Genomic DNA, 15,375 nt, shown 5'->3' on the forward strand with positions numbered 1-15,375 from the left:
TGTTTTGTTTTCCTTTGTTTTGTTTTGTTTTGGCCTTTGTTTTGTTCTCGGTAATCTAATCTCGGTAGGTAAACAGGTCCTACTTTATCAGCATGTATGCGGTAATTTGAGAATAATTAGATTCGCTTATAAGCGGTAGATTAAAGGCGAATCGGCTGCCCCTTCGCTTCCCGAACATGCTGTTTATTTCCTCTTTAAGATTATTTGCATAAGCATTGTGTTTATGAAAATAACGATGAACACCCAAAAGTTGCACCTGCATGCTTGCGTAACGTTTTTATTATCTTTTTCAAAGTGCAACAGCTTAATGGAATTGTTATTATATTTGTTTTACCCATTAAAATCACTTGCACCAAATATTATTGTAATTAAATGCTTAATGGCTGTTTTCATATACTAAGATTTACATATCCTTGAAAACTCGAGGGCTTTTCCGAAATCTCATTCTTAGAAATAAATCTTGACTTCCTAATTAGAGAATAGTATAAATGTCGTAACATATCACGAACCAAGGACCTTAAAAAATATTAGAACATAGCTAGCAGAACCGCGCAATCAAATTCAATATACGTAAGCGTGCTCAAAATACCGATAGTGCACGCTGACAGCGTCAGCAAATCGCTTCGCCAGAATTTTTTTTTTTTTACGCGAGCGGCCACTGTTTGCGCGGGAAAAAATAATATTTTTCGCGACAATGATGGATACAAATAGAAACTCGGCCTACTAGATCGAAAACGAAGACAATGTTTCCACCTTTTCCTTTGGGTTAGAGTTCTTAAATGACGCAGAAAAAGAAAAAGACAACGGAAAAGGAGACTTGGTATCAGCGCCGTCACGATTCACTTCAACTGATATTGTTGTCCGTTTTTCGCGTCGGATTTGATGCACAATTCCACCGGCTATGTTCTAAAACAACTGGTTTATGCTTTCAGCTGTGCACTATCGAGTTATGGAACACGTGGGAAGTTTGTAGAGCACTCAAGAAGCTAGAGTTACCCTCGGCTATCGCCTCGGGCAACTCTTACGCTTCTTTCGTGCTCTTCAAACTTCCCGCGTGCTCCATAACTCGATAGTGCACGCTAAAGCATGAACCAATTCTTAAGAAGAGTGAAAAGCTAACTTGGCTAGAAACTTCTCAGCAACAGCAGTGACCCTCTAGTTCCCATTGGAATCCATCCTGTCACACCGACCGACTACAAACATAATGTTTACACTCTTATCACTGTTTTACATCGAGCCGCTATCATACGATAGTGAATTGCGTCATAGTTTTGATTAAAAGTTCAGCAACCACTGTGGATGTGCAAGATCATTGATCATCAGTCTGACGGATTTGGTTCAGACTCAACTCTGATTGTATCGTCTCCTCTTTTCTCAGTCATAGGTGGATTTTCTGCCCGTGGATAGACTCTGTGAATTCTTCTTTTGAAACGTTGTCTTATCTAAGTGAGGAATATCAGATAAATTATAACATTTCAAGGGAGCAAGTCCTCCCTCATTCCTAAAGAGCAAATATAAAAAAAATCCCTCTGTATGGACGGCCGGCCGGGCATCCATGACATGTTCATTCATAGCAAGTTCCCGTCTCTGAAATTTAGCCGCGAGGTCTCAAACCTTTCAATATATTGCTTTTCCGCTCAACCCTGAGTTAAAAAACACTTATTTGTAAAAAAAAAGTGAGAGTGTAGCTTTCCAGCAACGAAATTAGCGTTGAAGTTCGCCCTTAAACTCCCAAGATCTTATTGTTAATTCTCCCCTCTAGCTGCTACACGTTTTCTTGTAAATTGGTTAGAACAATTTGGTGTTCAATCAGGGTAACAACTTCTTCCTGATAAGTTTGGGGATTCTCATTGCCTATTTGCCGGATCGTGTATGGATATTATAGAGAGAAGTTACATGTTGATCACTTCTGGGAACCAAAGAGTTATTGACACTTAATTCCCAAACGCGATGCGAATTATGACTTGGAAAGAACAAAGTGATCTTTCTGACTCTAAGTGAGGCTTTGCGACGTTGGAGAAAATTCTTTAGAACAGTAGATATTATCTTAAAGTGTCAAAATATCCCAAAAGTACTGTTCAATAGAAGATTTTGGTTTAACAATTTTCATAATTTACTCCAAGCCTCGCGTTTTTCTGGTCGTAAATTCTAGTAAACAAGAAAACAAATATGGTGAATCAACCACGCGGGTCTCGTAAACGCGAGAAAATCGTAAGTTTTTCAGATTGTGGATATTCTTTTTAAATGTTGATATGTCTAAAAGCTTAAAAGTATTGTTCAAAAGGGGATTTTAATTTTGAAATGACACAATGCTAGAACTGTCATCACAAACCAACTCAATTTTCTGGCCATGAATTCTAGTAAACGCTTCAAGCATGCTGATTCTATCACGCGGTCTCGTACATGCAAGAATTCCTTTGGAATTTAGCATCTTATCAGCAAACTACAATTCTCTCAATAAAGATTTGGGCGCGAAATATTTTTTGCTGGTTTTTGCCTTGTTTTATATGCATAGTTCTCGTGTCGACCGCGATAATCTGGTAAACCCTACGCAATAATAATTAAACTTTCCTCAAGCACAAATTGTGTCCACTGTGTTTTAAAAGAATTGGTTCATACTTCTAGCACCTTGAGCAACTCTTACGCCTCTCTCGTGCTCTCCAAACCTCCGAAGTGCATCTATAATTTACGTACAATAAGCGTGAAACTATTATTTTTCAAAGGTTTCCTTTCGCTGACAAATAATTCTTCCTGTTGAAAATATGTATATTATGCATACCTCCCTATTTCTCAAGCAGTGAAAGAAGAAAATCGAGAAGCCCTAAAAAAAGAAAGGTATTATGGAACAAAAAATAGATAAGCTAATGACCAGATAAATGAGAATGAAAAAAAAGAGAACTTTTAGATTAAGGAAGCGACAAAGAAGCATTAACCTCCTTTTTAACTGTGGTCGAAGGTCTGTGTCGCAACAACTACAGGTACCAGTAAGTACTTATCTCCAAATCAATCGTTCTTTTCCGGTCGCATGCACAGATTTCTTTGTACATGTAAATTTTCACTTGATCTGTAGTTTTAGAAACAAGCCCCCGTGATAGGATTTTCACTACTTCTCTCCACTAACCTTCTCTTTGGGCTTAAGGGTGAGATTAATTCAAAAAGGGTTCTGACCTTAAAAGCTAATCCGGGTTATACTTGCTTATTGAGAATTACTTTCGAAACTTCGATGATTATCATCTTGTGGTGATGACACCCTTACCTCCCTCTCAAAGATCAAACCTTTGTAAACTTTGCATTTTACCTGAGTAGAGTTGAGGATCACAAACATGTAGGAAAAAGCAATGTGCATTGGCGACAGGAAACCAATCAGCCAAGTGACTCCTAGCAATGGAGTCAACACCACGCATGATCGGAGACCGACCCTATAAAGATAGAGAAAAATAAAATTTTCCTCGAGAAATCGACCCTCGGACCGTCGGATTTCGCGCGCAGATTTTCTACAACAGAGCTACAAAACTCGAAAGAGAGCCAGAACACTATGTGACAAGTGTTCTGCACTTTGCTGGGAACAGAGGTGGGGTGTAGTACATATAAATAAAAGAGAGATAATCATCTCACCTGATCTGTTCAGTCTGGTTTTCTTTCACTTGTTGGATTGTGGTAATTTCCTTGATGACTCGCGCAAGGATTACTATGTTAGTCTTTACAAACAAAGACAAGACGAAATGTTGGCTAACTTTACTGACTTGTAGATCTCTAATGGTGCGAAATATGAGAAAGTGAAAAGAGTACAGGGGAGGACAATGCGGGCGGCAGCTAAGAGTAATATTGATCCCGCTAGACAAGGCTTTCAGTAAAAAATTTTGCAGCTTGAGAGTAATTGAAATTAACAAGAGAAGATTCTGAAAAAACGGTCACGTAGCCTAAATTCCAAAGCCGTTCGCCTTTACATCCCTTTGTGGATGTGGAGTCTTTTCTGAAAACCTTTTATAATGATTGTAGTGGAATGGATGGGAAAATGGATGTTCCCTGTCTGCCCCGTCATTGTCTTCTATCAAATATATTTATTTTTGGCAGAGGCAAGGTGCTTGCCTTAGACCAAAGGGAAAAATAAAAAATAACTTAACTCAGAATAACTTAAATAGAACATATGATAATAGAATAATTTAAATAGGTTCAAGTTGAGTTGTATTATTAAAACAGGTAATGTCGCCACATACAAGTTCGATTAGCCCAACAAAGGAAACAAATATCCAGATTATTTTGTTTCTTGAAGATATCCAGCAGCTTGGAGTTAAAAAAGGGAAATAAAAGATTAAAAATTAATATATTAGTTAAACGAGGGATAAACTAAAAATTTAAAAGTACGATAGGCCAGATTTTCAATCTTTTCAGCGAAAATCAAGATAGACGACGCAGTTTCGATATAAATGCATTGAGAAAACTCATTTCCCTTTCCCTAGGTTTACCTCTTCAGGTGGTCGAAACATTATTCACTTATGTATCTACAGTGATGCTTTCAGAAGATAAAATAGGTAAACTTTCAAACTTACTACTGATCATTGACAAAATTCTCGATTCCGTCTTTTCTTGCAACAATACCTAGAGATGCAGCAACAATCACCGCTGGAAGTCCTGCAACAAAAGCCACTATAATTAAAAGAGTAATTGCTTAAAATTATCAATTACGAGGTAATATGAAAGAGGAAAGCGAGACTTATCAAAGTGCGTGCTATGTTACCTAGCAAACGGCTGTGGGGAATAGGAAAAATCAAGGCGATTATACTTCTCTCTTTGATGCGACAACAAAATTCAAAATAGTCTTCTATATGCTTGCTTCCCACCCCTGTTTGCCCACAAAAAATATTAATTTCTGACTGCGTGGTACTGTTTTCGTTATGACATCCCGACTGGTAAGTGTCAAAAGCCAATCAGAATTTGACAATTAACACGTTGTGCATTGCAACAGCAAATCGTTTTTTCTCGTTGATACTTGCTTTATTGAATTCAACTTACTTTAGCACCCTCGCGTATAATGATTTCAGCTTTTATCGCATCTTAACAAGTAGTTTTCCTTACCCCAACAAAGGACATGATAGCGACGGAGTTTATCACTTATGTTATACACCTTCACAACAAATAAGTAGATATAAATGCCCTCGACCAGCATCCAGCAGAATGCTGCCATCAGAGAATACTGCATGAGAGCTGCTACCGCAATACAGACAGCCTGCAAGAGATTATCATCGGTTGGCTGATGTATTGGGTAAGCAAAAAATTATCAGGCAATGTACAAGGAAACACAAACATATACACACAGGTTAAAGAACAATAAACGCGCACTGACAAAGAAAGAAAAATAACAACAACTGCAACACGAACCAGGAAAAAAACCTGTATAAGCACCTAGAAAAAAATATAATATAGTATAAAAGAATCGAATAAAAATGACAGCCAACGAAGAGGACGTAATTTAATCTGTCCCAACCTCTCACCTTGTTTCCTGTGGCATCAACTCCAGCAAGGAAGACAATATGTCCCGCTCCAATGCAGGCTGTTAGTCCTACTCGAATATGGGACAATGGTGCATGCCTGTCTCTACAGAGGCCCAAATGAATAAAAATTTGTAAACCAAAATATAATGACCAAAATTCAGCTAAGGAAGTGAAGTAAGAGAAATGTTAACGCCCGAACCGTTTTCATTAATCTAATTTTCTTCAAATGACCTTCGCTTTTTAACCCTTTCTCTGCTTTTTACACGTGTTGCAGCTGATTTTTTTGTAACTTTTGTAACCTTGTTTGTTTTAGTTTAGGCATTACTTTGGCCGAAAATAGTCTGAAACCTCCGCCAGTGTAATCCTCTCCCCAGGCTATCACAGGTTGTCGAGACGAAGGACATATCTAAGGCGTATTCTTTAATCTCGCCAGGACTATGAGACGACACGATCAAAGAGATGACTTCAATTCCTTCATGCTAAAGAGACCACTTCCTCCATGCTAAAGAGGCCACTTCCTTCATGTTAAAGGGACCACCTCCTTCATGCTAAAGAGACCACTTCCTCCATGCTAAAGAGACCTCTTCCTTCATGCTAGAGACCATTTCCCTCATGCTAAAGAGACCTCTTCCTTCATGCTAAAGAGACCACTTTATTCATGCTGAAGAGACCACTTTATTCATGCTAGAGAGACCACTTCCTCCACGCTAAAGAGGCCACTTCCTTCATGTTAAAGGGACCACTTCCTTCATGCTAAAGAGATCACTTCCTTCATGCTAAAGAGATCACTTCCTTCACGCCAAAGAGACCACTTCCTCTATGCTAAAGAGACCACTTCTTTCATGCTAAAGAGACCACTTCCTTCAGGCTAAAGAGACCACTTCCTCCATGCTAACTTAGCGAAGATTTCAACTGATAAAGTGCACATATTATAAAATGTAACTGAAAGGCACTTACGTAAGCAGAATATAGCTGATGATTGTAATAGAAACTCCAGCCAGAGATAAAGCCATCCCCACAATTGTAAGAACTGTCAGTATCCTGTCATCTCCCTTAAATTTGATTACATTCATTTTAAAGGTCCAAAATTGTTATGTATTTAAAGTTAATACCCCGAAGTTCAGCTTCTGAACTTTAAGGGCACCTTAAAATAAGCTAGTGTTTTAATAGATATTGAATGTTCATAGGAATCAGGACATTATATGAACTTGCATTTAGGAGAGAGATAATAAATGAAACTGCCCGCCTTTGGGATACGAGATTTGAGTGCACTCAATCCAACACACTTTTAAAATGCACATATTATAAAATGTAACTGAAAGGGACTTACGTAAGCAGAATATAGCTGATGATTGTAATAGAAACTCGATTGTAATAGAAACTAGAGATTTGAGTGCACTCAATCCAACACACTTTTAATTTTTAGGTGCAGTCTTTGATTCTGGCCACAGTAATCCCAACTAGTCACTTCATATTTTCCGTCTTTCTGCGTCAAGTGTACAAGTTGTTTAAACCAAATAAAAATACACCTGGTGCTTTATGTTTATAGTGTTGGTTGCTATGGAGGACTAGACTCAATTTCCAATTTTGCTCTCTGAGGTCGTACTACTCCAGTAACATTTTTGTCAAAGTTCTTTTTTAAACTCACACAGTACAACTAAAGTTTTCTGGATCTGCTTTGTTGCGTGTGACGTCTGAAATTTAAAGTGTACAGGATACGTGATGGGAAACTTATACACCAAATAAAACTATGAATTTAGGTGTTACTTTTGTATTCGGTGCAACGCTGTCATCGTCATCGTTGGTAAAATCCATCAGAACAGCAAAGTGGGTTAAGTGATTACACTTGCATTCCGTTTGGGATTCGCTCAAGATTCTGGTGAAACAACCTTGCGATGACCAACCCTCAGGGCTGTGTGAGAAACAAAAGAAACTTCTCAAGTGGTTGACCGCAGTTCCAGGCTATGCAATCTAATTCAGCTTTCTAAATGACATACACAATACATCTCGTAGAGTTTTGCAAGAAAGGAGGTTTCGTGGGAACACTTGTGAGGCTTACCCCTCTCCAAACATCTTCCAGAATACACACTCTCTTCTATCTCCACTTGCCTGAAGGTATTGCAAGAGAATAAGTCAAGAAGCAGTTTATGGACAATGCTAAGTTTGGAAACTGAACTTTTAGACACAAGCTCAATTACTACTAGATAACGAAGTTATCTCGTAATTTATGGAGCTTGTTTCTAGCTTGTTTTTTGGAGCTTTCTTTTAGAGCGCTGGACTGTTGTGCGGGAGGTCAAGGTCGATGGTTCGAGCCCTGGCCGGACCAACACTCAAGGTCTTAAAATAACTGAGGACAATGCGCTACCTTTCTATAATATCAAGAAATGGATAGACATTCTAGTCTTCTCGGATAAGGACGAATAAACCGTAGGTCCCGTCTCCTGCATCTATTAACTAGTTAATTTGGTTAGGCAGGGGTCATTAACGAACCCCCTCACGAGATTACTGTGATGTGGTCTGGCCTGTTTACTGGGAATTGAAGGGGAGGGGGCATTTTCATATAAGTTTCCTTCGATTGTTTGTAGACTGCTGATGCAGTCCGGCCAAAGTCTCCCGAAAAGTGTTGTGATGCGCATTTGATCATATCCACATGTTAATTTGCGCAATATAAATATTAAATTATTATTGAATTATTATTGTTATTATTATGTTTTATCGAGGGAGTTGATAATGAAAATTCGCCTGCGCAGAGACATTATAAAGCTGATGTTTCCAGCATCACCCCTTTATCAGAGCCCCGACGAACGCTTTACGCTCGATACGTCAGCTTTTTAATCTCTCTACAGTGGCCAATTCACATTATCAACTCACTTGACAGACTTCTTTATCTTACTATACTCCACGCGAACGCAGCACCACGGTTTCTAGAAACTTCCCCCCTCCCTCAAATATTACAGATACGAGAATACAAAACAGGGGCATTTTTTACTGAAATGCCAGATTCATTAAAGTAGACCCTAAGATCATTGATCATCACGATCATTGCTTTCACCATCGTCATTGTCATTAATTATTATCTTTGATTAATTCGATTCACCCACTTCATCCGATAATCTGGAAAATTCAAAGAAGGAAAGCTTTTACATTGAAGACAATGACAATTTGACGTCCCCTAAAAAATTCCTAATGCTTCCTTACTTAAACATAAGCTGCTAGGCAAGATGGAGAAGACAAAAGACTAAATTCGGTACAAAAGGTGATGAGGATACCTTTTTCATGTTTTTAAAAACCAGGGTAATGTTTTCCTGCAATTTATCAAGCTCAGGATATATTTCAGCGGACATGATTATAGTGTTCAGCTTCCTTGTAATAACATAAAAAAAAGAGATAACAATGTTAGATGGCATACAATAAAGAAACGAAAACGTTTGTATAGTCTCCATCAGAATCTCTTGTTAAATTGAATATTATTACTCACCTGTAGCTCTGGACCTTACTTTGGAGAAACCTTATCAATTTAGAACCACGGGATAGGTTTGGATATATCATGTTAGCTATCCACGTTAAAGATGTTTTTCCTTTGTTTTCTTTTAAATCAGGTCTCGCCCTGAACTTAGCTTATTTCATCTTCTCGAAACTTTGAATGAAGATACGAGTTTAATGAAGTACAAGGAAATACACAAGCTAACGCTTGACATGCAAACCTGGTTTTGTTTGTTCCGTTGATGTTGTTGTCCGATATGAAGAACTCGGTTAGATTTTTATACATAGCTGCTACAACCACTGACCCTATATGGAGGTAATTCGAACGAAAAGATACATATTTTATTCGCCAAGCAGGAGTTCCCTACTCGAAAAATCTGTGCCCGAGTCTTAGATACAGCCCAAGTCCCCTCCTGGGTAAAACTTAAAGTTAGTATCTGCGCCCATGTTGATCGAGGATGATTTCTTTTGCTTTCTCTCATTTTACATTTGGCATAAATCCATCCTAGAGCTCTTTGCGCCTCAATTTCAAAGATTAGTCTGTTTTTTCTTTTCGTTGTTTTTTGTTTTTAACCAATATTTATCGGTTTACTTCTCATGATACCTCTCATGATTTTACTGGAAAGCTTGTCTACTAAATATACAATGTTAATTATAGATCAGGGGTTCAGAAATTTCTTATTGAGATTACATGTACTTCTTAGTATACCCACCGTTCTCGTGGGAGTTTCCTGATGGAATTTCCATGAAGTTTTCCTTTCCAGGATCAGTAAAAATAATTTCATCGCCACTGTGCTTGAATGTGCGAGTAGCAAGATAATCTACGACTGCGAATTAGAAAAAAAGGCCATGTGTTTTCAATATTATTTATTTCTAAGTGTTTGTAATGTGGCGTAAGGCCCGATAAAATATTTTCAAGCCGTACAACTCATTAAATAAATTTATTTGAGCGCGATGGATCTTGCTCTAGCGTAAAGTGCTGATTATCCAGAGACATTCCCTAACAACTTTTATGCCCCAGTTGAAAAAAAAAATACGAAAATGAAGAAAAAAAAAAAAAGACACAGACACACAACAACAACAAAACAAAAGAAAAAACAATAATGATAATAATGATAATAATAATGGTAATAATAACAAATAAAAGCAAGAAATAAAAAAGATAGAAGATAAAGAAGTCTGCGGCCCTATTCCATGTCGAAACAGGATTATTTATTTTTGCACTTTGGATAATTTACTTGTTTTCATTTCAATAATTCATTCGGAGTCCGTGATATGTCATCATTTGCACCTTACAGTCCGTGTTTGTTCATACTTAGTTAATCTTCACAAGAATATCTTCAGTTACATGCAAAACCTACCTGAATTATTTCTGAAGAGGGAGAAATTGGTAGTTGTAGCGTTCAAATGTGATAGAGCCAGTCTATATAGAAAGTCTTCAAATACCAGTGCGATGAACATCACATCCCCCTTAGTTAGGTTCTTTTTCTTAGGGCTAAAGATAGTTGCATTCTCAAGCATGGATACTGCATCCTGATTACGAAAATCGGAGGAAAGTAAATGGTAAGATAGCAAGAGAGAACAAAAGTATATGATTTTATCCTCACCATTTTAATTAATTTAGCCATTGAACTTGTAAAGGTGGAGCGAACTCTTAATTCTCGACGGGGAAAACTTGCCGAGAGTGGGAGGGGCAAATTTGCAACGGATGGAAATCTACAGATACTCTGCATGGCCTGCACTCTTGTTGTTTTTTATCTGTTAAGTTCTCTAATGCCTTGTGGCCTTTGTTATCTATACTGGGTGAACTTGCCAATGTATAGACCCTTTACCAAAAAAACCCTAAAGAAATGTATCTCTAGATCTGGTTTGTAATGATGTATTGTTTCTCTATTGGCTGCAGCACAATTCCGTTCAGTTTTCATATCATCAATGCTTCAAAAACAATATCAATGTCAAACAGTACTACCTTCTCGGCGTTAATCTTTTTAGGGTTAAGATTTCCTAAAGATTCCAGACCATGACAATTCTCTCTCTAAACGAAATAAATCAATAAATTAATGGATTAATCAATAAATCAGTCAAACAGTCAAGTAGGTCAATCGCTCGGTCAATCTACCAGATCTATTTGTCAGTTCGCTAATCTACCAGATCTCTCTGTCAGTCAGCTATTCATGTCAGTTATGATTTGAAACTGTCGTCGCAATGCAACATAGGCTATCTAGTTTAGACCCGAGCACTTTATATATATATATATATCTCTCTATATATATAGCGGTTATAAATTAATGACAGGAAGATCGTTTCATCGTTACTCTGAGTTTCACGCAGCTTGCGCTGTGATCGTTAGACGGTTTTCATATCCACTATTGGAACTCTCTGCAACCCGCATCGAGCAGTTTCTCACAGCCACGATTTCGTCTAGCCTGTCTATATATATATACTCTAGTTTGAGCACTCTGGCATGGCTTAGACGATACCACAAAGGTTGGGTCGTTTGGGGTGACCGTCTCGGTTCTCCCCCATCCTAGCATTCGCACTGCACTGATGAGGCCCAGAAGGCCGAAACAGTACTGTCTGCAGTTATATATATATATATATAAATATTATGAGAGGAAAAAAGGACGTAACTACATTTCCCGACAAGCCTGTTTCGTGAATCGCTTAAAACCCTAATCGTGAATCGATTAAACTCCTGAAGAGTGAAGCGATTCACGAAACAGGCTTGTCGGGAAATGTAGTTACGTCCTTTTTTCCTCTCATAATATTTATTCTGCTCTGCTTCAACGTATTGAGCACTGTTCCACGCGAAAATCGACTTGCAGACTTCCTATATATATATATATATATATATATATATATATATATACATATTTATTTACACATACATATACATATATGTATAGGTATATATATATATAGTTCAAAATGACTAAAATGAAACACGCATTATTCCCTGTAACTCTGAGTTTCGTGCTTACGCACTCATCAGACAGATTTAATGAAAAACATTCTTGTAGGCTCATTTATATATATATATATCCATAAAAAGTAACTGCTGATTACGATAGGCTGTTGATATATAATGGGTGAGAGGAAGCGAAAATTACAAAAGGACAATAAGACAGTGGGTGTCCATTGTAGCGGGGAAGCGTCAGCTGTTCTTTAGAAAAAAACTTGTTTTCGTGGCGGTATTTGGATATAAGTTCCGGATCTTTTATTCAATAAGTCTTTGCTGTTGGACTTAATAATTATGAGTTTCTCGGTCAGGCAAAGGGCGAGTCTTTTCGTCGTGTTGTTGTAGGGCCTAGATCTTGCAATAATGGACCATTTTATGCTGAAGTTTACAGAGTTGTCCTTCAGTTGCCAGATGTATTTGAATAGTTCAGTGCTGTTAGTGTGTTTTCTGTGTCGGAATGTGACCTTGTGTTGATTAAATCTTTGTTTAAAAGTTTCTTCAGTCAGTCCGATGTAGTTCTTAGAAGTTTCTTTGTTATCTGTAGTGGTGAGTTGTACGTTGTAGATAATGCTGAAAGACAGGCAATTACTGTTTAGCGGGCACTGCTCTTTAGAACTGCAGTTGCAAAGGTTATTGTTGTTGTCGGGGTTGTTGTTGTTGTTAGATAGTACCTTTTTGTTGTTTTTGTTAATCACCGATCCCATGTTCTCCATACAACTGTAGCGGACCTTTGCGTTGTTCTTGTTGAATAAACTATGGTATTTGTGATGTTTTGGAAAATGCTTCGAATTGAATGTTTTTGATCATGTCGTGCACGTCAGACTCAAAGTTGTTTAGGTCTCCATTTTGAGGCTGGCATTTTCTTGACTTGAATCCGAAGTTGTTGTTTTCGTTTATATCGTCGCTTTTGCTGTCTTTGTCCTCGTTTTGTTGGAGGAAGAAGGCTTTCCATCGCATCCGTTTAATTACGCTTTCGGTTTTTTCGATGAGTTTCTTTAGGTAGGATTTTTTTGTAGGTACAGGAATGTTCTTCATTGAGTAATTGAATATTGTTTGTTTCATTGTGGATAACAGCGTTTAGCAAACTGAACAATGCAAAGTCAAACCACCCTCCCAACATAATCAAGCAATTACCTGACTCCATCAGCCGCAGAATATCTGATAACTCCTGCAACGAGGACGAATTCAACAAAGCCGAAACGGAATACGACACTGCCCTCAAATCCAGCGGGCATACGAAAACCCTAACCTTCATCAAGCACAGACAGACCACCCGACTCAGAAGAACCCGACAAAGAAATATTATCTGGTACAACCATCCTTTTAGTAACATACAAACAAACATCGGCAGAAAATTTCTCAGTCTGGTATCAAAGCATTTTCCAAAGCATCACAAATACCATAGTTTATTCAACAAGAACAACGTAAAGGTCAGGTACAGTTGTGCAGAGAACGTGGGATCGATCCGACTAGCAAACACAACAAAAAAGTGCTATCTGACAACAACAACCCCGACAACAACGAAAGCCTTTGCAACTGCAGATCTAAAGAGCCGTGCCCGCTCAACAACAATTGCCTGTCCTCCAGCATTATCTACAACGGACTAATCACCACTACAGGTAACAAAGCGACTCCTAAGAACTACTTCGGACTGACTAAAGGAACTTCTAAACAAAGATTTAATCAACACAAGGTCACATTCCGACTCAGAAAATACACTAACAGCACTGAACTATTGAAATACATCTGGCAACTGAAGGACAACTCTGTAAACTTCAACATAAAATGGTCCATTATTGCAAGAGTTAGGTCCTAGAACAACACGACGAAAAGATGCGTCCTTTGCCTGACCGAAAAACTCATGATTCTTAAGTCCAACAGCATCAACTTACTGAATAAAAGATCCGAACTTATATCCAAATGCTGCCACGAAAACAAGTTTTATCTAAAGAACATCTGACGCTTCCCCGCTACAATAGACTTTTGTCAACACATTCACACCTACTGGCTTATTGTCCTTGTAATTTTTGCCTCCTATCACCCATTAATTATCAACAACCTATCGTAATCAACAGCTAATTATTTATGGTTATATATGTATATACATATATTTATAAATTAGCCTACAATAATGTTTTTCATTAAATCTGTCTGACGAGTGCGTAAACACGAAACTCAGAGTTACAGGGAATCATGCGTGTTTGATTTTAGCCATTTTGAACTGTATTTCGCTCTACACATGTGTATTAAACATTTTCCAGCAGCATTTGCTGTAATTCCTAACAAAATGGCACCACAAGTGTGGAATCATTTGGGGTGGCTCTATAGCTTCACCTCCATCCTAGATTCAGCACTGCACTGATGAAGCCCAGAAGGCCGAAACAGCACTGTCTGCAGTTATATACATATTTCTATATATAGAGATATATATACTGTAATTGTTATTCGCATGTTCTAACTACAGATCTCTTGCCTTTCTCTCTCCTGTTTCGTACGTTCCTGCGAAAATGATAAAAGGAAGGGAAATGATATTCTAAATAAAAGATGTTTTTTCGTCGATTCGTTTCGTTTATTTTCTTTTCTTCATTTTTTGTTTTGCTTAGATATTGTTTTCATTTCTGAAAGCGAAGGAGTGGGCACCATGTACTTAGCTCAAATCAAGCTGATTAACTGTGCATCTCGGCACGACCACTGAGGACTAATGTCTGCAGAAAGTTATAGACGGTTTAAAATTTTAAGATTTCGCTTACCTACCTTGATTTGTAAGTGGCTTGACGGTAAACAGGAAATTCACTTCTGGGGTACCTAGGCAGGGTATGATATCAATGCTCCATATCCCTGTTTTGTTCTTAACTGTAAAGCATTGATGCCGTTCACAACTTTCACAACAATTTGTTTCATTGAAAAATTTTAGTTCAAAACACCGCTCAAACTCTTTACAGGAGGAGGAGGAGCAAGTAGCAATACCATAAGAGGGGCCACAAGATATCCAATTCCACCGGCTTAGAAAGTCATTTCTTATCAGTTTCTCACACTCTGTCTCTATCTCGAGTCCGAGCTCTGTAAAGTGGGTACATTTGTATCCGGCCTCTGCAAAATAAGCATATAGAAGTGGTAGGTCTCAGTGCAAAGAGAAAAGCAGAGCTCTTTTTGGACATCTAAAATGACAACACCACGGAATTGCTTCTACTGCTTCAGTCAGAATGGAAATGAACTCACCCTGCGTTTTTTGACTCTGGAGAGCTATAAACAACAAGAAAAAAAAAAAAGAAAAAAAAATAGTGACGAAAAAAGCTTCCTGATAGATCTCTTTTATCTCACCAGAAGGAGTGGATGGATGAAGCTGAAGCAAGGTTGTCTGTTTTGAAAAGCTGAAAATCAAGTGTTTGTTTTTTGTGACACACCAAGCTTCTATTTGTTAACATCCTCCCTCTTGCTATG

At 38.0% G+C, this 15,375-nt stretch overlaps 1 protein-coding gene across 1 annotated transcript; it reads right to left on the bottom strand.

Moving 5' to 3' along the window:
* Window positions 1–250: 250 nt before the first annotated feature.
* LOC111346600 (adhesion G protein-coupled receptor L4) lies at window positions 251–14,719 on the bottom strand. Its single transcript, XM_088747074.1, has 17 exons — window positions 14,689–14,719; window positions 10,945–11,010; window positions 10,337–10,508; window positions 9,689–9,802; window positions 9,197–9,281; window positions 8,762–8,855; window positions 7,552–7,601; window positions 7,260–7,404; window positions 6,450–6,544; window positions 5,493–5,595; window positions 5,077–5,227; window positions 4,551–4,632; window positions 4,218–4,284; window positions 3,616–3,698; window positions 3,299–3,419; window positions 2,780–2,821; window positions 251–1,442 (listed from the first exon to the last, which is right to left on the bottom strand). Exons 3-17 carry the CDS (start codon window positions 10,494–10,496, stop codon window positions 1,320–1,322), a joined length of 1,515 nt encoding a protein of 504 aa, XP_088603200.1. The 5' UTR covers window positions 10,497–10,508; window positions 10,945–11,010; window positions 14,689–14,719; the 3' UTR covers window positions 251–1,319.
* Window positions 14,720–15,375: the final 656 nt, after the last annotated feature.

Source organism: Stylophora pistillata, chromosome 2 (assembly GCF_964205215.1).
Source record: "Stylophora pistillata chromosome 2, jaStyPist1.2, whole genome shotgun sequence".
NCBI lineage: Eukaryota > Metazoa > Cnidaria > Anthozoa > Scleractinia > Pocilloporidae > Stylophora > Stylophora pistillata.

Coding starts and splice junctions, on each gene's coding strand:
- LOC111346600 (XM_088747074.1), bottom strand. CDS start 10,496: ATGCTTGAGAATGCAACTATCTTTAGCCCTAAGAAAAAGAACCTAACT. Junction 7,602..8,761: donor TTTTTAAAAACATGAAAAAG/GTATCCTCATCA, acceptor CAATACCTTCAG/GCAAGTGGAGATAGAAGAGA. Junction 5,596..6,449: donor ATCAGCTATATTCTGCTTAC/GTAAGTGCCTTT, acceptor GGGCCTCTGTAG/AGACAGGCATGCACCATTGT.